The sequence below is a fragment of the Amphibalanus amphitrite genome, unplaced genomic scaffold, assembly GCF_019059575.1.
Source record: "Amphibalanus amphitrite isolate SeventyFive unplaced genomic scaffold, NRLGWU_Aamphi_draft 000664F_arrow, whole genome shotgun sequence".
Classification (NCBI taxonomy): Eukaryota; Metazoa; Arthropoda; class Thecostraca; order Balanomorpha; family Balanidae; genus Amphibalanus; species Amphibalanus amphitrite.
This window is the reverse complement of record NW_024882158.1, coordinates 369893-393784: the sequence shown is the minus strand read 5'-3', so window position 1 is coordinate 393784 and position 23892 is coordinate 369893. Positions and strand designations below refer to the sequence as shown.

The 23892-nt window shown below is 46.5% G+C and overlaps 1 protein-coding gene and 1 long non-coding RNA gene across 5 annotated transcripts; one reads left to right on the top strand and one right to left on the bottom strand.

Moving 5' to 3' along the window:
- Positions 1–3278: 3278 nt before the first annotated feature.
- Positions 3279–4593, top strand: LOC122364243. The gene is made up of 2 exons (XR_006253526.1): positions 3279–3867; positions 4292–4593. It is a non-coding gene; the product is annotated as an uncharacterized LOC122364243 (long non-coding RNA).
- An 8096-nt stretch (positions 4594–12689) lies between these two features.
- On the bottom strand, positions 12690–21375 carry LOC122364254 (U4/U6 small nuclear ribonucleoprotein Prp31-like). 4 transcript variants are annotated; one of them, XM_043334455.1, is made up of 12 exons: positions 21063–21375; positions 20464–20620; positions 20078–20172; positions 19382–19484; positions 18472–18676; positions 18141–18310; positions 17706–17863; positions 17079–17219; positions 16498–16647; positions 16021–16125; positions 14175–14294; positions 12690–13578 (listed from the first exon to the last, which is right to left on the bottom strand). In XM_043334455.1, exons 2-12 carry the CDS (start codon positions 20597–20599, stop codon positions 13474–13476), a joined length of 1488 nt encoding a protein of 495 aa, XP_043190390.1. In that variant the 5' UTR covers positions 20600–20620; positions 21063–21375; the 3' UTR covers positions 12690–13473. The 4 variants fall into 4 exon arrangements, with proteins under 4 accessions (XP_043190390.1, XP_043190391.1, XP_043190392.1 ...); XM_043334456.1 differs by lacking the exon at positions 21063–21375 and adding an exon at positions 20850–21010; XM_043334457.1 differs by lacking the exon at positions 21063–21375 and adding an exon at positions 20933–21005.
- Between the last annotated feature and the right edge of the window lie 2517 nt (positions 21376–23892).

Genomic DNA, 23892 nt, shown 5'->3' with positions numbered 1-23892 from the left:
TTTGTTTGATGTGATTAAGAACTCCATTCTTTGACTGGGCATTGCGGAAGAGACAAGACGCTTATGGAAGTTCAAAAGCACTATGCAAGCGTCAGCAGAAAAGTCGTCTGGGCATTCCTCTCAACTTGCCAAACGTGCGAGCAGAAAAAGCCTAGGCCTGGCCAGAAGGTAGTGACTAAGCCTATTCTCAGCAACGACATGAACTCCAGAGCCCAGGTTGATCTAATAGACTGGACGAGTGAAAGCTCAAAGGGATTCAGATACATTTTAACATATCAAGACCACCTAACCAAGTTTGTCGTTTTGCGGCCCTTAAAATCAAAAAGGGCGGAAGAGGTGGTATTTCATCTCATCGACATATTCTGCCTGTTTGGGGCTCCAAACATCTTGCAGGTAAAGTAGCTTTGTCATATTGTATTTTTTTACCGATATATAGGTGAAAGCAATCATGAACGTTCTCTGTTTTTATTTTTTCTCTGTTTTTAAGTGCAAAAACAGTTTATCTCACCCTCATTGAATGTTAAGGGAATTTCATCATTAAGACCCTACATTTTGTCTATGGTCTGCATCTGTACTATACTATCATGTATTACCGGTTGTTTTAATATATTCCATCTCATCAGCAGCAGCAGCCAGCATGCGCTTATTCGTAAAATATGTACGGCTCTCCAAGATATTAGGGTGGGGTTGGCCGCTTCAGTCTTTAGAAAATTACTTGGATATGAGCGAACATGCACTGGTCGTTCTTTTGCGCATTATAGCAGATGCTGGAGTTGATATAACTGACTTGATTAGAAGAAAACCAGAGACATACATAGTTTCAGATTAACCCTCGCACTTGTAGGGGGGTCGGATGACCCCCCCCCCATGGTTTTTCGCGAATAACTCGCGTAAAACGCGGCGGATCGCCGCGAAACTTACAGTACCCTCGCGTTGATCAATCTGACACGTACTGTGGAAATTTCAAGTCGATGTCATGTCAGGTCATCAAGTCATGACGTCATATGTCAGGTCATGTTTGGACGAAATCGGCAGGTTTTGCGATCTGTCGCACGATGGTGCGCGTTCTTGCTTCCCAGCGCATGAGTATGCATTCTATGAGAGTTTATTGGTGTTTATGGATGTCTAGACATCGCATACAGTTGACTCAAGGTCAAGGTCACGCAAGGTCACGCTTGTTAGGAGCATCTTCTAGGTCAATTTAGTCGCTTCAATTAGCTGTTTTTTTTTGCGAGTTTGAGCGTCAGGATGATTGCTTAGAGGTGAATGGATGTCAGATTCGAGCTCAGCGCCTATGAATACACTATAGTTGACCCGCCATGTGTCAAGGTCATCCGTGGTCATCCGAGGTCATCTGAGGTCACTGACCTAGGATTACCTTTGATGACCTTTTCACCTAAGGTCAAGATTAGGGTAATTTGAACTGTTCTAAGTCACTTTTACAATGATTCGCTCGTGATTCATGAAGGTAACTGCACAACCACTGTGTGAAACATCGCAATAAAAACATGAAAGTAGTTCAGATAAAGGCTAAGATTGCGTTAAAAATTCGTTTAAAACAGAAAACCTAAATGTGTTTCAGAGCGACAACGGACGCGAGTTTCGCAACAAAGTAATAAAGCAGTGCACAGCCATGTGGCCATCGCTCCAGCTCGTTCGTGGACGACCTCGCCATTCGCAGTCCCAGGTGAGCGATTGATAGGTATAAGCCAGATTGGCTATTCACCAATATACGAATTTAGATTTGGTATAGAATTAGCTTGTTGTTCCTACATGGATTTTTGAAGTCTTTAAAATAGATATTCATATTGAATTGATCGTGTGCATGTTTGTGCTGGGGTTTATGGACGGACGCTAAAGCGCAAATAGGCTATCAAGCGCCCTTATTTGATTGCTCAAAAAGTGACTATTCAATATCAATGCCTGCGCAAATAAATAGAAGTGGAAAGAACATGAATAAATAAATCGAGAGTTAAAAGAGGTCAATGCAAACTGTACCATGTAATATTCGCCGCCATGTGCATGCTTGACTTTCTCATGTACGGATATAGTAATATTTATTTCCGCCCGGGGCTGGGAAAATGCATTTTATTTACCAAGGTTTTTTTGCGGAAGTACCGAGTGCCGGCAGGCACGAGGTCTGTAGCAAAAAATTCGAGGTGAATAAATTAAGCATTTTCCCAGCCCAAAGGGTGGGAAGATAGTTACTACATGCCGTTAATTGCTACTTTCATCTTGAATATTCTCTTAAAAATTGTCTGGGAAAATCAAAATGACCGTGGTCAAGAACCTTTTCCCAAATACCTTAAACATTAGCCGTGAGCGGTCCGGAAGCTTTTCCCAAAATCACGTGCTAATGTTAAAGGGATATCTCGGCATGTGGTAAATTGACACATTTAATGTTTCCAGGGATCTGTCGAAAGGGCGAATCGGCTGGTTCAGGAAAAGCTTCGGTGCTGGCTTGCCGATAACCCGGAAAGTAATTGGCCCGAGGGACTACGCTTTGTTCAGTGGATGATAAACACGCAGGTATATAGCCTTCATCTGTATTAGTTACAAAAAATATCATTTGAAATTTTCCTCATTCGTTTAAAACATATGTTTTGAAGAAAAAAAATATTTCCAATCATTAGCTGTAATTTAAGTCAAAGCGGGAGAAGTGTAAAGTATTAGCTGGTTACGCTTAACTGCACAGTCTCGTATTTTTGTGTGAACATTCTGTTGTTAATATCTTGAATATGTTCTGACTGTTTCAGAAGAACGACGGGATTGGAACTGCTCCCTACAAAGCGATGTTCGGTGTTGAGCCCCACATGGGCCTGAGGGACACGCAGCTCAGAGGAGCGCCCGCCAGACTGTTGAGGACTGAGCAGGAGCTGGCGGATATGCTGGGACTGGTGGCTGATGGAAGTCGCCAGACGGCCACAGATGCAGGACTGGACAGTCAATCGGGCAGCAGCAGCAGCAGCGACTGGCAGCCGGCTGGCCGCGCCCATGCAGGGAGGAGAAGGAGCGGTCGTGCTGTAGTATGCAGCAGCAGCAGCAGCAGCAGCAGCAGCGACGAGGAGCCAGCTAGCTGCACTCCAGGGAGGAGCGGTCCCACAGTGGCGGTAGCCGGCAGCAGCAGCAGCGACGAGGAGCCAGCTAGCTGCACTCCAGGGAGGAGCGGTCCCACAGTGGCGGTAGCCGGCAGCAGCAGCAGCGACGAGGAGCCAGCTAGCTGCACTCCAGGGAGGAGCGGTCCCACAGTGGCGGTAGCCGGCAGCAGCAGCAGCGACGAGGAGCCAGCTAGCTGCACTCCAGGGAGGAGCGGTCCCACAGTGGCGGTAGCCGGCAGCAGCAGCAGCGACGAGGAGCCAGCTAGCTGCACTCCAGGGAGGAGCGGTCCCACAGTGGCGGTAGCCGGCAGCAGCAGCAGCGACGAGGAGCCAGCTAGCTGCACTCCAGGGAGGAGCGGTCCCACAGTGGCGGTAGCCGGCAGCAGCAGCAGCGACGAGGAGCCAGCTAGCTGCACTCCAGGGAGGAGCGGTCCCACAGTGGCGGTAGCCGGCAGCAACAAGGGCATGCAGCAGTCACCGGTAGCTGCACAGCCTGTTAAGCGAACACTAAGAAGCAGGCGCTGCACTCACTGTTATGGGCCGGCACCTGCATCTGACGGCTTTTGCGATCTGTGTTCTCGTGCTAAGAGGGCACTTGAAGAGCGGGAGATCGCCTCGGCATCTCAGAAAAAAACAGGCGAATCTCATGCTGGCTCGGACGAGGAAGACGAAGAAGATTCTATCTGTGGGTCAAAATGTACGCATTGGCATTCCCGACGTGGACAGGGCGAGGACGCAACAGAAAAATGTTATCGGAGTGATATTGGAGGTGAGTCTGGAGTAATTTTCTTTTTGCAGCTGCTTGTACTATTGGTTGCTCTTTCTCGCCACGCTTTCTATTGCTATATTTTCAATTTTTTATTTCGATAACTTTTTACTGTGAATTAAGTATATAATATGATTTTCAATCAATATGAATATTGTTCTCAATGTTGAAAACGATTTAATATCTGTAAAAATAGTTGCTTAGTTATTTTCATCATGATTTCAAGTGTATAAGGCGCTGAAAGGACATTGTCGGTTCAATTAGATTTGATGTCAACAACAAAACGTTTTTAACACAGATCGAAACTGTAGGTGTCTGGCACTGGTCGCAATAATTATAAATCATATCAATATTATCTGCAGTAAATTAATTGCTGATGCTGTAAAAACTTTGTATCGCTCGTTGACATAGATGACCGTGTTCGCAGTGTGTCGGCGAGTCACAGTATATAATTGGCACGACGAAGGGGAAGCTGTCCGGCGTCTACGGCCCAGAAGCAGTACAACCGTGTGCCGGGCACTTCATCTCCTCCTCCGACGTCCCCGACATCTCGATCACACTTAGAGAATGTGCTCGCCTGGTCTCAGGGGGGAAGGGTCAGGGGATGTTTTCCTGCAAGTGCAGGAGGGGTGTATGTAAAGGCCGATGCAAGTGCATCAAGGCGGGCGTTACTTGTATCAGTCGCTGCCATAAAGGCGCTCACTGCAATAATAAATAGTAAGAAAGTCAGACTGTTGTTTGTGATTTGGCATGGTTTTGTTTTTGACGGAAATTATCGAATAGTTTAAAGACCACGTGCTACGGAACTTGATAACTGCGTACACAACCTCTCTTAACCTAAACACTTTCGCGTTATACAGATACCTCATATGATTAAACTTTTGATCCAATAAAATTCAAATGAGTCATAAAAATGTATCTTCGATCGCATTTATTTGCCACCCCGCGCGCCCCACAAAGGACAATCATTTTCGCACGTCTGCACACCTATTTAAATTAGGATACAAGAGGGACGATGGTAAGTACTACACACCAGCCCCCTCCCACTATAAATGGCAACGAGTTCGGAAGGAGAACCTTAGTACTATCAGATTTATTTGAAAATTCCCTAAAATTACAGAACAGCAAGTTTCTGGCCGCCTCAGATAGACTTAGCCATAAGCAAATGTCCTAATGTTAATGAATATACTCATTTTAGCACGGTAGAAAACTTTTGTGATATAGTTACTCACTTTGCCTGGGCAATTCGCGAAATGCCCAATTACGCACTTTGCCTGTGAGCACAAAGTCAGTCCATTCGCGAATTGCCTAGGCCAAGTGAAAAACCGGACTTTGCCTAGGCCATTCGCGAATTGCCGGCAGTTCGCGAATGGCCTAGGCAATTCGCGAATTGCCCAACTTCGCACTTTGCCCGTAACATATATATATATATATATATATATATATATATATATATATATATATATATATATATATATATATATATATATATATATATATATATATATATATATATATATATATATATATATATATATATATATATATATATATATATATATATATATATATATTTCTGAGGGTGATATATATATATATATATATATATATATATATATATATATATATATATATATATATATATATATATAGCATATGTAATATGTATAGTAGGTATACAGTCCACCTAGAGCACTGGACAAATTGTAGACGATCTGGTGGATCAGTTGTGGACACATCAAGGCAGAAAGGAAGGCCGATATCAGTATCCAGAGCAATTTCATATTGTTCGATTGTCGTTGTCCTGGGTAGCTTTCATAATGACCCATGTACAGTCTGTCTTAACACGCGCACTGCAGCGGGTCTGAGCCGAACACGAACTGCAGGGGGGGGGGGGTTGAAAACAACCCCCCCAGAGATCTCGAAAACGGCGCAACGTAGCGACAAACGGTTAACGGCGTTAGATAGGTGGAGATGTTATTTAGCCCGCGCCCTGCTGGGGGGGGGGGTGTTTGAACACCCCCCTTGTGGTTTTTCGCGAATATCTAAAAAACGGCGGCGCGGAGCGCCGCCGTTTTTGGTACACCTTATCATACATCAATTCTACACATGTTGTGAAAATTTCAGACCAAGGTCATTCAAGGTCAGGTCACCAGGTCACTTGAAGTGACCTCACCTCATAAAAAGTTTCAATGTCTGTCATAGCTACACCGAGTGACCGATCGCTTTGAAACTTTCAGCGATTGGTAAGAGCAATAGCATGTACAAAATGTATATCTCAGAATTTTGATATCGATGACCTAAGGTCAGGTCAATTTTGCGACCTCCCCATTATAAGTCAATGGGAGAAAATTGAAATGCGCCTCTTTTGGACGAAAGACATTATAAACACTCCCTAACACTGAATTACAGGTGGTTTAGACACACTGAACATGAAAATGGTGTCCGTGACCCCTGTTTATGCCATGAGGTCATCTTAGGTCACGAATGGTATCTAACAGTTTTTCGCAAATAACTTTTGATAGAGGCATGCTAGAGCGATGAAAACGCCTTAGATGTGTTCAGCTCGACGATACGGATCGACTGATATGCAACATGACCCTTTCCGGTCAGGTCATGACCTTGACCTGAGGTCAAATTTTCAAGTTGACCTTTCAAGGTCAAATTATAGTTCATTCGATGCGTCTTGACGAGAGGAACACGATGCCGGTAAAAGTAAGCTCGTACAAGGCTTGGGTCAAAAGTTATTGCAGAAAAACTGTTTCCGAAAAAATCGGCTATTTTTGCAGTTTTTGCCCCCTGCAGGCAAAACCGTTGACGTTAGGTCAAATCTGAGAAAATTACTCAGAAAGGGCGTTAATAGGGCTATCGAATGCGCTTTTCCGCGGCGCTGTAGCTCTATTGGTTCCCGAGTTATGCGTTGGCTTCTTGGAAATTGTCGACATTCGACCTGGAAATCGGCGAAATTTTGCCTTCAATGACCTCTGGTGACCTGACCTTTGACCTGACCAAAAAATTGACCGAAGTGATTTCCTCTTTATTTTTGACGCTCTTTCGAACGCCGCTTTCCGCGTATCGCTACGTGGCCCAGGAGCCGAGTTAGAAGGGGGGGTGTTCAAACACCCCCCCCCAGCAGGGCGTGGAAATCCAGGACCCCCAGCCGGGCGCGGGTTAGAGGAAATACTAGGTCATTTTTGTATCAGGTCAAAAACGAGGTCACCAGAGGTCACCGAAGACAAAATGTTACGATTTTCACAACAGGAATTTCGCGGTAGTTTTTCTTGAATAACTTGTCTTGCACACAAGACAGAGGATCGATTCGAACGCCATCGTTCTTAGCTCGTCAAGGCGCATCGAATGATATATAATATGACCTCGAAAGGTCAAGTTGAAAATTTGACCTCAGGTCAAGGTCATGACCTGACCGAAATAGGTCATGTTGCATATCATTCGATCCGCATTGACGAGAAAAACACGATAAATCACCAACAGGGACCTGTAATACTATGATCAGTGGTCGATAAAACTTCAAACGTGCCAACGCTCGTTGGAGCAAGATAATAGCAATACTTGGAAGACCTGGAGACAGTCCGCCCGTCTACATGGATGCTTCCTTACGCCTAAAGTACAGCATTGACTTATGACTTACTAATCGTCCGGTGCTGTTATCGGCTGCTCGGTACATACCGCGTGTATGTTCCCTCATTCACTCCTGGTCACCCTTCGGTCACCCCTCGCTGGGTCGGGCCAGTCGGCTATTTTTATCCTCTTTCCGGCTAGGCCACCCGCTGAGCTCCCGCCGTGCCGCGCCGTCTGCGAGGGACCTGACCCTTCTGCCGGCAGAGGTTTCTCCAGGTGTCTCCAAGGAGCCATCGTAGCGCTAAGGGTGTGCTCCGCATACACATACATTGATTTTCGCCCTTACTAGCAGGGCCGCTGGCACGCGTTGGCAGCGCCCTTCGGGCATTTTTTCGCTTAGGGTCATTTTGTGGTGAGGAGGATCAGAAAATCACCCTTCCAACTTTCTCCAGGCCTGGGTGTTTTATCGAGCGCGCCTGAAAACGCACAGTGGACCGAAATCACACTTCGATTGCGTTACTTCGTATTAGGTAATACGATAAAAAGTCCGCTCTTTTCTCAATCAATAAGGACAAGTGCGTTAAAGCACACATATAAACTTTTAAATTAAAAGCTTTAAAATGCTAAATTTCAACATCTCTAAGCTGATGATAATCGTTAGTTGTTTCAGATTTTGGCGCGAAAACGTAGGCATTCAGATCCACCGTGCGACCGGTCACCGTATGCAGTAGTGTGATGGTGTGAGTTGGGTTGGGGAATCAAGGCCGTATGGGGAGAAGGTGAGGAGATATCGGTGTGTTGACGCGGCGGATGGCAGTGAATTTTCAGGATAGGTAGCAAAAGGCTCATTCCCAGACGTTGTACCAAATTTTGCGGCGCTACGCGACGCCAACTTTTACGCTATTCGCGAAAAAAACTTAGGGAGGCTGCCCCCCCCCCCGCCAGGCGAGGGCTAAGTTGGAGACAGTGATGGGACTAAGATGTTCGTTGGAGCAACTCCAAGCATTTTATCGACCTCTGACTATGATCCTGAGCGTATTGAAGTCATAGGATGGCATTCAGAGTAAGTTGAAATTTCTCCCATTGACTTATAATGGGCCGGTCGCAAAAATGACCTGACCTTAGGTCATCGATATAAAAATTCCGAGATATAAAAGTTGTAGCTCGTGATGACTTTACTATTTCCTGTGGGTTTCAAGATCATATCTCAGCAACTGTGGGCTTGGTGGGATTGCAAACTTCGAAATTTACGTTTCGAGGTAGGGTCACTTGACCTGACCTGGTGACCTGACCATAGGTCACCTGGGGTCAAAATTTTTACTCAAGGTGTGCAAAAGTTGGGAAAACAGGTATGCAAAATTTGGCGGCGCTACGCGACGCCGTTTTCCTCGCGATTTGCGAAAAACCACAGGGGGGGGGTTGAAAACACCCCCCCTGCAGTGCGCGTGTTAAAAGTACCGCGCAAAGTGGCGGTGGATCCATCAAGCCTGACCGAGAAAGAGCCTGTTTTAATTTAAAAGTCACCGACCAATTGACCTAGGGAATGGACAAGGATGTCAATTGCTTCGGTGACCCAAATTTTGCAGGCCCTTGCTCTGTCAGGCTCGATGGATCCACAGTCACTTTGCCGTTACGACGTTGTGCTCCTCTTGGCTGTCTTACATTAGTTTTGAGTTGAGATAGCCAAAATGGGGTCCCTGGCCTGAAAATACCGGTTTGAGCACTCACAAGATCGAAAAATGCCTCAAATCGGAAATATCAAATTTCAAAGTTGCAGCACTTGGATTCAGAGGGGCTAGTGCATTAGAATGCCCCCTCTGAATGTGTGACGTCAGCGCAGAGATAACGATTTTAAATGTTTACTAAAACGTTTGGTAGCACGCGGTGGCATATGCTGCTTTGTGCGCAACAAGTGCCGCACTTTCATATAAAGTCGCTAGGAACAGCGGAGATCCCAAAAAGTAAAGAAAAGTAAAAGTCTAATCACTGTCTTGAAAACCGGTGAATATTTTTCGATGAAATTTGGAAGATATTCGTTTTCGGCTTTCGCTCTTTCTGAACCGAGCGACATCACTTTCATGCCAATTCATTAAAGGGACCCTCCCACCTTCAAAAAAGTTAATGAATTGGCATGAAAGTGATGTCGCTCGGTTCAGAAAGAGCAAAAATGAATATCTACCAAATTTCATCGAAAAATATTCACCGGTTTTCAAGATATTCGACTTTTACTTTTGTTTACTTTTTGGGATCTCCGCTGTTCCTAGCGACTTTATTTGAAAGTGCGGCATTTGTTGCGCGCAACAGGGCCTCCTCTAACATACCCACTGGGTGGGCAAATGCCCACCCAGTCGCCACAATTGCCTACCCAGTGGCGTCGATTTGCCCACCCAGAAGCAAATGCAAAAATAAAGGTCCGGCCGGACGTCCGGTACTACCTTTCCGGTCTTAAGCAAACTGGATGCTGTTTGAAGGTCAAAAAAAGTTTTCTGGTTGCTCGATATTCAGGAGCGTAGCCAGGATTTCCTCAAGGAGGGGGCTAAACGCACAAGGGCGCAAGATAACCCCCTCAAAATCCAAAAAGCCATCGGGTTGCATCCAATATTTTTTTGGATGGGGCCCAAATAAATGGAAAAAAAATATTCATTAACAAACAATGTTAGAACTGAGGGGGTAAGCAGTATATGGGCCCCTGTTAGACAGGCCCACGAATAGCTTCATAGAGTCGCCAGCCGGTTCTGATGGCGGTCTGAGGACCCGTAGGTCGGATGAGGGTTCTTCAGACCGTCACAGGCCCCTATAGCCCATGAGAGCCTCGTAAGCCGTCTGAGGGTCATATAAGCCGTCTAGGGCCACTCAGACCGACAAAAGGCCCCTTGCACTTGCAGAGGCCCAGTCAGGCCGACGTAGGGCCCTCTCAGACAAACTAAGGGCCCGTTCAGGTCATTTGAGGGCCTCCTCAAACCGATAAGGGCCCCTCAGATCGACAGTGGATCCGATCCGAGCTCCCTCAAACCGATATAGGGTCAGACCAACAGTCGGAACGCATTGATTCTGTTTACACACCGTTGGACCCAAGTTGGACCCATCCCATCCAACTGGCCCCCTGGTTTCAATAGGGCCCCAAGGCTCTAAAATTGGGTCTCTCTTGGCCAAAGAATAACTACTCAGCTGTGTCAAAGGATCTGCCGCAGGGCCTTTGCGTCGCCAAGGGCCCACTGTGTCAGTCAGGGGCCTCTATGGAATAAGGACCCCTGGCTTCCAGGAGGGGCCATGGTCCCTTTGGCCCCCTCCTTGGCTATGCCGCTGCAGGTGACAAACGTTCTTTCAGACGACCAGGGGGCAGGGGCCCAGGCGACCAGAACCCCAGGTGACCAGGGGCCCCCAGGCGACTAGCTCCCCCCAAGCGACCAGGGGCCCCCTGGGCGACCAGAGGCCCCAGGAAACCGGGGGTCCTCGGATGAGTGCAGGGGCCCATTGGGTAATCAGGGGCACCTCGGGTAACCAGGGCCACAGAAATGAAACTTGAATTGATATAAATTTGCTTCCGAGTAAAATACGTTTTATCCAGTGTTAGAAAAAAATATCCCGGGGCCTGTGGGGCCCCCATGGCGCCTTCTGCGCTCAAGGGAGGGGGCCATTGCCCCCGTGGCCCCTCCCCTTGGCCACGCCCCTGCCGATATTGGAGTTATCAAGTAATTGTCTCGTAAGTGAAAAGGCACGTACAATAAAGGTACAACCCTCTGCAAGCTGCGTGGTAGGTATCTTTTTTCGACAAAACCGAGAATAACGCGAATACGCTAACGGTCATTCGGAAATCGTAACAGCAAGACGCGCGAGACTCCGCACCTTAGATTGGGCTTATTTTGGTATACATTTTCCATCTAGTTTGACAACAACACACAAAAGTTTATATTTCCCCCCAAAGCAAACTTTTGCTTTTTTGCTACGGTAAGAGTACACATTGTTCAGTGACTGAATTAATCGAAGGGGTGGAGCATGGCGCATCTATATGCAATGTGTTCCGACCGACTGATTATCATAACCTTTGAGATATTAGGTATCGGTTTTGTCGAAATAAGAATACCTACCACCCAGTTTTTGCGGAGGGCTGCAAGTACAGCCCTCTGCAGACTGCGTGGTAGGTATCCTTTTTTTCGACAAAACCGAGAATAACGCGAATACTATGCTATCGGGCACTCGGAAATCGTAACAGAAAGATGCGCGAGACTCCGCAGCTTAGATTGGCATTATCATCGTATGCATTTTCCATCCAGTTTGGCAACAAAACCCAAAAGTTTATATTTGCCCCCAAAACGAACTTAAACATTTTGTTGCCACACAAGGCGTAGGTATGCTTTGTTTATTGATAGGCCCTATCGAAGGAGTGGAGCATGGCGCATCTATTTGCAGTGAGCTTCGACCGACTGATAACATGACTTTTGAATTATAATCAGTTTTGTCGGAAAAAGAATACCTACCACGCAGTCTGCTGAGGGCTGTACATGTAATCTGGAACGAATCGCTCGAGCATCGCTAACCATAAAACATACGACAAACGTTAACTATCATTTTATTTCCAATAATGGCACAGCTTATTTCGTCTAATCCCCGCACCCCCCCCCCCCCCCCCGGTAACAGGTTTTGAAATTGGTTGAACCCCAAAACAAGTGGCTGGATCCGCCCTTGGGCGGGGAAGTGGCGAAAATTTTGCCCACCCAGTGAAAAATCCTTAGAGGAGGCCCTGGCGCGCAAAGCAGCATATACCACCGCGTGCTGCCAAACGTTTTAGTAAAAGATTTAAAAATCGTTAGATCTCCGCTGACGTCACAAATTCTAAGGGGGCATACCAATGCATTAGCCCCTTAGAATCCGAAAACTGCAAGTTTGAAATTCCATATCTCCGAATTAAAGCATTTTTCGATGTTGTGAATGCCCAAACCGGCATTTTCAGGCCATGGCCACCAATTTGGCTATCTCAACTCAAAACTAATGTTAAGGTGGGAGGGTCCCTTTAACTTTTTTAAGGTGGGAGGGTCCCTTTAACAGAATGCTGAATAGCATGGGTGGGTCGGTGCAATTGCTTACGCAAATTGGATGACTTGATAGGTAAATGATGATTATGATTGAATTTCAACATTCGGCATTTACTAATAATAACTACATGTGCTCCTACGGAGTTTGAGTTTTGCTCTAAGAAAGCATGCTTCTCGTTCAACATCACAGACACACATCATTCAAACACATGCTCATTTAGCAGTTGTATTTCGTACATCACCGGTAAGACGGTAGACATGGAAAGGACCGGCGGTCGAGCCCACAGAATCGCATCGGACTCTGGGCCACACTTCTTGGTAAAGAGTTCACACTCACGTTTGAGTTTAGCAGCCACACTCTCTCATCGATGCCAGTTCGCACATATATCGGAGTTGAACTCACACTCTGGCCAGTTTAGAAAAGCGGTCCGCACGCCTAGATCTCATATTCGGCGTCCATCCCAGTTCCGTATCAGACTGTCACAGCGAACTTCCAGCGAGATATGAACAGGATGCCACGTGTCTACACCAACGCTAGTTCAGCACAGCATCACAGGCGACTCATTAACTGACATGGCATGACATCTGACATACGAACCTGACAGATTGCTTGTTGTCCAGTATGACAACTTGACACCTGATTTCTGGCTCCAAAAATCAGATATCTGACTTGGACATTGTCGGTTTTATTGGCTCTTTGACGACGCACCAGTCAGGTTCGGCTATTAGCGTCGGTTCTTTTGGTCCGACTTGCTGTTCTTCGGAGCTGGAAGGCCGGCTAATGCTTATGTGAAGGACTTGCAATAAACCAGGTAAACACAGCACGTGCCAGGCTGACAAAATCACGACTGACAGGCTCACGACTGACGTCATGAACAATGTCACACGGCAAGACTGACCTACCGCTGGCATAGGTCAACGCTTAGTACAGTGTCAGGCGGGCCCCACGCAGGCCCATTCCAACAGTGGACTCCACCCGACTCAAATGTCGTCTCCCTCAGCTTCGTTCCACCTTGGCGAATGCGGCCACACTGGAGAAGTAGCGCGCGTTGTCCTCCGAGACCTTCTTCTCCGCCGCCTGCGGGTTCACAATCTCCAGACCCTGTGTCGGGGAAGACGACAGGGGAGCGTTACAACGGTGCTTATCAGAATTGACGGTTAACGGCTTGAGTTAGTCATTGGCGAAATAGTGTAACTGCACCATGAATGGATGGATGGATGGATGGATGAATGAATGAAAGAATGAATGAATGAATGAATGAATAAATGAATGAATGAAAACTGTGCAAATGTACGATAAAATGCATGGATAACAATTAATAAAGCACCGCGACATAGTGCAAGTACGCAGAAAAGGCATAAAAAGCGGCACGACAGGCCAAATGGCAAACACCTGGGACCGGTTACCGAAATAGGCACGTAATGAAGAGTTTCGCGTTATCAGTTATCCAGTGACCCGAGCAGCAATAGCCCAGTGAGCCCTAGAGTGATCCAGCGACCAAACCAGATGCGGCAGCCCAGTCACCAGACCAGGAGTAACTGGCACTTCGCCCAAGCACTTAAACCGCTGACCAGCTGAGCAGGCGAACGGCCAGCTGTCCAGCATTGACGCAGTCTTGGTGTCCAGCCTGTAGGACCAATAAATTTGTTATAAGTGGGTTCATTAGCCGAGTGTTTTTTTCATAAATCCATACGAACCTGCAGAGGAGTGAAAGCCACGCTCGACGCCGTGCCAGCCACCTGTTTCTTCACGGTGGTGGTTCCTCCGTAGTTTTGTTGGCGCTGCAGGCTCTTCTGTAGTGTTTTTGAGATTCGTACCTATATAACAGAGGACACGAGACGTTACGTTACAAATACATTACAGCATATTGGTAAAACCGATCTAAGCTAGGGTAAAGCATAAATGATACTACAGCTAGCAGCGGTCAGAAAGCGTGTGAAGAGAAAATCTACGTTGGTTCACATCAAATGGACGTCGATTTATTTTACGAACATAACGAGGGAAATAACGTACCTAAGTAGTGCAGCGACCCCTAGGGCTCATAACCCGTTACAATTGGGTTTATTATGCAAATGGTCTTTTCACAAAACAGTAGTGAAGCAGAACTATTCAAAGTCATAAAATGAAATGCGACGATAAAAAGCACACATGCATGAGCTATAACAATCAAGCTGCAACTTAAAACAAAACGGTACCAATGATAGGAAGCATAAGGTGTAGGGTAAGGGCGGGTAAGAGTACGCGGGCGATAAGAGTACGCATCAGCTGTTTCGGTTGCTTAGCAACGCGGGTTTGTCGAGTTCATGAAGTGACATGAAGCCGCCAGTGCGCGCTTGTCACCAACGGAACGTGGGCGTTGCTTGGCGACGCTGTTGAGTTTAAGGCGATGAATATTATTTTCGAGCGTTAAGATATTATTATGGTATGGTACAATAATGTTGATACTTGGCAGCTGAGATAAGGTACATTTCCGTGATTGTTGTGGGAAACTTGTGAGGTTATCTGGGGAAATACTGTGCAGTGCAATATTCTGTTTGCGAAGTTTTGCACAACGTTTCGGGGTTGTTTTGTACGCGAATTGCATGTACGGTAAGAGGACGCACTGTTCAGGAGGGTAAGAGTACGCAGAATTATACATTAAATCGAATATACAGAAATATAGAATTATTTATCAATCGCTCAATGACGTTTGTTTTGTAGGTATATCATCAATGGAGTACTGTGATGTAGATGCGTACCCGAAATTCTTCCAAATATGAGTTATTCTCCCTTTTGATTGTGCATTTTTGTAAAGAAACACACGACATGATTATTTCCTGATTTATAGACTTGAAAGATTTATTTTATGTTTTTCTTTTTGGATACTAGAATTAACTTAAATGCCTTCTGAGTTTGAAGTTAAGCATTTGGACAGTACAAGCTGCATAGGTGTGTGTTTATATGCTTGCGTACTCCACCCGCCTGGCGTGCGTACTCTTGCACACCCCATATGGTAAGAGTACGCAACTGCAGCGGTTCAGAAAATGTCAGTTTTAGACCACTTCCATTTACGCTGAAGGATCGTTGCCCCATGGGTTGATGGCTAATTCAATGAACTTTAAGATTCCCTTTTTGCGATTTCTTTCTTTCAAATATTAAACAAATGAGAGCAAGAAATCCACTAAGTGCGTACTCTTATACGACTTCACCCTACAAGAGTGTGTCCTTTGAACATTTCTAGCTAAGATACGAGCAAGCAACACTAATTCCTCAGTAGTCAGCCGAGGGCTAGCACAAAGTAACAACTACCGCTAGATGACTAATTAACACGCCCACCCACTAGGAAAATAGCGATAAGGGCAGGTTCAGTGGTCCCAGCAGAAAGGAAGACGTCAACAACGCTCTGCAACGTGCACACACCACTGCCGAGGTAAAACAGCCCTCCGCAATGCACGGATTGTCAAGGTTAAATATCCTCTACAGTCTAAAGTCTACATCCAGTACACAGTTAAGCAGACAGTTGGACACCCGAAACCACCCCTAATGGACCCCTCCAACACCTACCTTGGTCTTTTCATCGATCTGCGCGGCTCGGATCCGCCCGGTGCCACCTTTACCGATGTTACCGCGAGTGTAGCCCAGGTCCTGCTGGTAGGCGTCGTCCTCAATCTGGAACACGGAGAATTGTCCAGGTCATCGTCATCGTCAGCACCATCCATGGTATGATGGGAGGGATAATAATGTGACTAGGCATTGTGTACGCTAAACGGCGGATGAAGTAAGTTGGTAACACTGGTCAATGAGATCAAATCATCGTTGTTTTTCGGTTTGTGTTGTCGATTTCAATTTCAACGTTAACTTCAGTCATTATGCGAATGTGTCATCACTCATCTCGACTTCGATACAAATGAACCTAGCAACACACTTCGCTTTGTCTTTCAATTATTGTATGTCTGTCTCCCCATCCCATCGCTCCAAATTCTCTCTCATTCTTGTCCCCCTCCCTCCCCGCTCATTCCCTCCATCTCCCTCATAACACACCTCTCCAAATGTCATCCTGTTGGCCTGTTTCCTCATCTCTGTGACGGCGTAGCGTTCCTTCATCTTGCGCACTCGTTTGCCGCCGCGCCTCTTCCCCGGCATATCGATGGGCGCCGGCAGCGGCTTCACGGCCTTCACCGGCGGCGGCTCCTAAAGGGGGAGAGGGGACGGGGTGAGAGTGGGGTGGCAAGAGTCTTAGAGATGGCTCAGCAGGGATGAGGTTGTGTGTGTAAGGGGGGGGGGCGGGGAAATGAGGAGAGCAAATTAAGCGTGGTTACAAGGAGGATTGACCAAAAGTTCAGAAGAGACATTCGTATGCAGGTGCACATCCAACAACATGAGATTCTTGCTTCAAAGCAGCATACTTAACTCTTTTGCCCGGCAACCACAGGGCATAAACCCCTTTATACCTATCTGCAGGCCTCTCGTTATATAGGCCTATGGCCCAACACAATGCATACACCCTGAAGCAGCATCCAACCCTACCAATACCCTCTGTAGTCTGTAATACACACAGCAGCGACCGTCCCATCCCCACCAATACAGCTCAAAGCAGCAACAGCTCGATTTCCGCTTCTCACCTGCATTTTGTCCAGTTTCCGTTCGATCTCATCCCGGAGACCTCTGCCGACGTGGCCTGAAGGACACTCGTGGAAGCTGTCTACCCGCGCCGCCAGTGCCACCTTGGCTGACACCACGCGTGCCGTCTTGCGGCGCAGATCCTGCGATATGGGGAGACGGCAGCGGTGATTTAATGGTGTTTGGGTTTCAATAAAGTAAGCACAGGTGTTAGGTTATTACAGACGGTTGACTGTTCCTGAACAAGTTCAGAAACTCGTTGAACCGTTAATTTATCGACCACAGCAAATTATTCACGATCTGTGAGTAGTGTGAACACCGGCACCTTGAAAAGGCAATTCATTCACGACATTCTGTCATTTGTACAAAGTGCCTCAGACCCACTGCAGATGTGGCATTGTAGGTACTTCTTTACAAACCACAGTTATATAATCCATATGCGATGGACGATAATTCTTGCACGCTATATGCATAGTAAATAAATCTACCACAACACGTATCAGAATCCACCATCTTATTCGGTGGGAGGCGGCAGTTTCCTTGACAATCGGCGCGTAGTGCATAAATATCAAATACACAGCATTATGTGGTAGAATCAACCACAAACTGTAGTAGAATGTCCCACCTACCGGCGGCAAGTCCTGAACAATCGGCGAGTAGTAGATAAATCCGGTGTGTGGTAGCACGTTGGCCTGTGAGAATCCGGAGAGGGTCCGCTTTTCGGCTCCCACCAGCATTATGTTACAGGCGGGCATTTTGGAGAGAGCGGTCAGACCTCCGGCGGCACCTGAGGGGCACACGGAGGGCGTGAGGCGAACGAAGAGAATTGGGGAGACATGGAACTAGACTGGTTTAGACAGTAGATGGCAACTGGTGAAAATAATGTGAATGACGAACAAACAATACACAGCAAGCCAATACAATAACAAAAACTACACAACTACGAGCACAGGAGTATAAATCCCATAAATAAACGGTGAATAGAAGCAAAGGAAAGCAGATCATAGCAAGGCACTTTGCCAGCAGAAGACTAGACTGGTAGGAGTTCTGCTGCACGTACTCACCCATGAGTTTGGCTGCGGTGGCCGCGCCGACGACCGACGACAGATTGGGAGCGATGAACGTCATCCGCGACTCGATGTACTCGTAGATGCGCAGTTTTTGTCGGTTCAGCTCCAGTGCCAGGTCACAGGCTTCCATCAGACGTGCCAGATCAGCCTCGGGCAACGGCTCACTGCGGGAAGGTCAGGTCAGATCATGGGTCAAAACTGTTATGGTGCATGTTAGACTTAGTCTTGTCGGGTCATAGTTAGGAGTAAAAAACATCCTAATTTACAAATAAATCGGCGAAAATCAACACCGATTGACAAGAACGGCTCGGTGGCATCTACTAACCCCTGTGTGGTGGAGGCGGTGACCGACACCACCATGATGGTCGCCTGAGTGAGGATCTGCTGCAGCTGGTCGTTGTTTTTGACCCGCTCCAGGTCGTTAGCCAGCTCTCTGGCGGTCATCATGTAGTCGAGAGGCCCCACCACGAGTGAGTCCAGTTCGGGGAATCGGCGGCCGTACAGGTCCTTACAGTACTTGTGGATGATGCCTGCGGGGAAGAGAGAATGTGAACGAAAACTGCTTCAATGGCTTTGTCACGCTAGTTGTAAATCAGAGGATAGACACTACAAAAAAAAAACGAGACAAAAATGAACGAAGGCAAGAGATGCAAAGCTATTAAAGCGCTAAGCTCGATTATTAAGACATTTTTTCAGTCAGATGACAGGTACCTAACAGAGCTGATAAATGAAGCTGGAGAGGTCAAACACACCAGAAATCGAGTCATACGGACGGTATCGTTGATCGGCAGAGACACCCTCTAGCCCAGTAATGTAGCAATAGCGCCATCTGCCAGCGCTCCTACCCAACGACCAACGTTCCAGTGCCCCAGCTACCTACCCCACCCCAGTGATACCATCCCTTAGTGATGCGATATCGCTTCTCGTCAGCCTCTCACCGATCTCTGCTCGTTACAATCCGACAATCAGTAAACTTATCTCGCCCACTGCGGCCCTCACCGATCTCACCGATCAAACCGAGTACCGCAGGGAGGCGTACCGCGACAGTGGCGCCCCTAGCGGCGTATCTAAACAGTTACCGCTGCTCCGTCGTCCCCAACCGGCCAATCGGCCCATCACAACCCAATGATACCATCTGGCTATCAGTAAAGCAGCCTAGCCCTCTAGCAATCAGAAAAAGTAGCCCTGCCATAGTGCCCTCGCCCTCTACAGTCTACATATACGACGACCCTTACCGATCTCCGTGTCAAACTCTGCGGCCATCTGGTTCACCTGGACGATCAGTCGATACTCGGGGTCCGCCTCGACGGGACCGACCATCTCCTCGGCCTTACGCTCCTGTCAAAGGGAGAGCCGAAAGGGGGTTAGACAGGCAGGCAGGAGGGTGGGAGGCCTCGGCCTCCACGGGACCAACCATCTCCTCGGCTTTACGTTCCTGTCAATGGATGGGGCAGTTAGACAGACAGGCAGGAGGCAGGTAGGGGTCAGCATCCAGGAAGCCAACCATTTCCTCGGCTTTATGCTCCTGGCAACAGGAAAATGAATGGTTAGATGAGGGAAATGAGAGTTGGGGTTGGTGAGACTGCCATGTCAGGGGAACACAGGTAGTCAGGAGGATGTGGGGGGTTTTAGTGAAAAACAGGCAGTCTCCCATGAATTTCTGGTGAGATAAGGACTTCTGAAAACAATGCAAAAGCATTACACATGAAATGTGCAACACATGAAATTGTCCACACATAAATGCAAATGGCAAATGCTTTGGTGTCTCATAACACTGTACATTTTATGTCATGAAAAACCATCAAGCCTGGTACCAGAAAGGCCAAAGTACAGCCAGTGGCAGCATCTATTATCTACCTACATTCCCTGTGCACCAGCTTGGATCACCCCAGCGCAGGGAACCCTACCTCAGCCGCCTCCTGTTTACTTACTGTAGCAAAGAAGCGTTCCACTGATTCCATCATTTCTGCTAGCCTTTGTGAATTGGCGAGCTTGAGCAGAGAGTGGACGGAGCCAGATGCTGGTCCTGCAATGAAAGAGCTTTGTCAGTCAGTGGATTTGAAGTGGGAAGAGCCAGTGCAAAAACAACAGAAAAATGTGGCATGCATTGGACTACAGACAAACAACTGAAGGATAGCAACAATTAACAGATAAATGTGGGTATACAGCAATAAAGTTGTCAGTTAATGTAACAAAGCTAGCAAAGCTATGAAGCTATGAAGAAGTGTATTATAGAAACAACAAATGTGGAATTGTGAATCACATCTACTTAACAATGCTCACAAGCAGCACCTATTATATGAGCTATTTCCCCCACCATTAGTGGCTGCAGCATCCTCAGTCTCCATCTTTTCCTCCTCTTTGATGGTGGCCAGGGCATCTTTGTTGTCCTGCAGCTCATCATCCCCGTGATCCTCCTCCAGGTCAGCGAGCAGCTCGTCAGCCAGTGACATGGTGGCTGCTTCAGGTGGTCACTGAGAGAGAAGTGGTGTCACACCAAACTATGACAACAGCTGTTGGATGACCACAAAAATTGTGGCTACACAATACACATGCCTTTAGCACCATCAAAGAACTGCAGGAATCTACAAAATAAAAACAAAACAAGAAAACAGATACCTATAAACAACAGCATAAAAAGGCAGAAAAATATCTGCACCAGTTATGACTTATGTTCTTATTTGAAAGTGATGATGACAGTACTTTTATCATAAATCAACTCTGCGACGACCCAGGGATTCAGTAGTTATTCTAAAAATATGGTGACCGGCCAGCAGACTCGTTACTCTTTAGTCTCAATATTGTCCACGCTTAATTTGATGACAGCGATTGATGATTTGATGAAAAAATAAAAAATAAACAGCAATACGCTAACTAAATTATAGTTTACACCAAACAATTGCATCATTTGCATACCAAAAAAGTAAATTGCGGTGTGGCGAGGGTTGTAAATCGTGTGGAACACACAAAACGTTTCGTAAACTGTTAACTGAAATGCCCGTGTTCTTCGACTGAGCTTCGTGCACAGGTTTTCCCGCAAGCAACATTAAGCGTCGCTCAATGATACAAAAATAGAGGCACAATATCTTCAAATATTTTTTGTACATCAGTAAATGAATGAGAAGCAGCAATAGATCAAAATTAACGTTAAATTCACGATAACGTGGATTATTTTCGAGAGCAGCTTAAGCTATTTCCTGCTCATAGTACAGAACTGAACATTATTCTCTCACCGACCAGTCGTCACACTTGCGTCATAAATGTAGTGTACGTAATGTCGGCTATTTTGCTGTCACATTATATAAGGCAGTATAACAGTGAATTTGAATATGATGGAACTGTACGCACATCAACCAGAGACTGAGACTACCAGGCTGTTTAAATGAAAAAAAAAAATCGGATCACCGTATGCAACTTTTATCATGACCATCAGTCTACCAGTAGATTGATAAGTTGCAATCTACTGCTGGCAGTCAGGCATTCGGCCGGGCCGAATATGCCGCTCTGGGCAGCGGGATCGCCGAATGTTTGTCTACCAGCAGCAAGCAGTAGCGGCGGAACAGATTCAATCAAGGAGGGGGGGGGGCACTGCCGAGTTTTGGTCCCATTCTTTCCATGCAACGCCCATAGGGCTAATGTTAAAATGACAAAATCAAAGGGGGCACGGTGCCCCGGTGCCCTCCCCGTTCCGCCGCCTAGGTATGGCAGCAAGATCAGAAAATTGCCGGCCCAGAATGTGCTGCTACCGGCAGAAGATTCGACGACGTTATGTGTGCTAGCAGCAGATTCGATCATTCGGACCGATAGATAACTACCGTCCGTGGGCCATTGATGGCAGTGGAGACGCGAGACCGCATATTCGCGAATCTGTCCGCGCCCCGCAGCCCGCGGTTATATGGCCTTGCAGCCCGCAGGCGCAGTAGTTTCGGCCAGCGTCATATGACACACATTTCTATATGAGATGAAAAAGCAATGGCGTGCGGTGGAATAGATATGAAAATGAAATACCTAATAGTAACTGTCATGTTCGCTTTTCATAATTTAACTTACCGATCCTCTACTTAATAAGATCGCGTTTTCTAGGTATCCCCTATTGAATTCCATTTCACAAATACATAACAGTAGACATTGAATGTCCCAACGGTGGGCCTTTCTAAGTTTCTATACAGGCGTGGCCGGGTCGCCCATAGGTAGTTATTAGATACTTATTTTCCGTTAGGCATATTTAAAGACTCACTTCGCGCATTGCGCTCGTTCATAAAACACTGACTTAACTACCTGTAAATGTTATAAATTCCCGGCAGTCCTGGCCTGGTCCTGGCATCCGTTAAGTCGCAGTAATCAACATAACTAGAATATAGTTGGCTGCCTTCAAGCAGGTTTATACCGGTTTAGATCCGCTAAATCAGAAGGACATGTCTCCATCAACGAAGCACCGACCATGACGGTCGATTTTTAATGTTGGGTCATTGTGAAATGTGACCAACCGAAAAGGTACGAAGAATAAGGCATTAAAGGGACCCTCCCACCTTCAAAAAAGTTAATGAATTGGCATGAAAGTGATGTCGCTCGGTTCAGAAAGAGCAAAAACGAATATCTACCAAATTTCATCGAAAAATATTCACCGGTTTTCAAGATATTAGACTTTTACTTTTGTTTACTTTTTGGGATCTCCGCTGTTCCTAGCGACTTTATTTGAAAGTGCGGCATTTGTTGCGCGCAAAGCAGCATATACCACCGCGTGCTACCAAACGTTTTAGTAAAAGATTTAAAATCGTTAGATCTCCGCTGACGTCACAAATTCTAAGGGGGCATACCAATGCATTAGCCCCTTAGAATCCGAAAACTGCAAGTTTGAAATTCGATATCTCCGAATTAAAGCATTTTTCGATGTTGTGAGTGCCCAAACCGGTATTTTCAGGCCATGGCCACCAATTTGGCTATCTCAACTCAAATCTAATGTTAAGGTGGGAGGGTCCCTTTAAGCCGTCCGGACGATTTAAGAAAATTGTCAGGGGCGTGACGCTTCAATTTCATGTCGTAGCTTGCAACTTTGCAGCTACATAACTGGTGGATAGTTAGGCTGTCAGTGCCCGTGCTAGGTGGTTACGTAAAATGTGTTGCGGGGAGTCGGATTGGCCATTCTTTTCGCCGGCCCCCTACCGCAATGATTAGCCGCACCCGCATGTTTGAGCTATTTCGTTTACGACCGCTCAGTCGAAAGAGGTCGCCTACAACACAGAGAGGTCAAAACAGAAAAGTGCGTCACATGAGTCTGCAGAAATTAGATTCAGGTGGTAATCAGAGCAAGACAATCATATTGTGCTGCACTAGACATAGATTCTATCATTTGTTTTTCATTACTTACTGTTTGCTTCAGTGCCCTGGCACCGTTTAGCGGGGAAATGATAAGGAATAAAAGTGTGCATTCCTAGATTCTAGAAGACTTAGAAGGGACTAGAAGTCCATCTCTATAGTCTGTTTTTCGTATCTTCTACCTTCACTCAAAGATGTTTTGCCCCTCCAGCACGTTTTTAGGGTATAGTTTTCAAATATTGACCGCATGGCCCACCACTCATTGCAGGAGTTTGTTGCTCGTGTTGGAGTTCGCCTTCGCTGCGCAGATAAAATCGGAAAAAAAAAACTTTAAGCTAGAGCATCGCTTGTATTATCGTTACCACGGTTAATTGGTACTGCATACCGACCTATACGCAAGGACGTTTTGCTGTTCATAGGTACAGCCCTC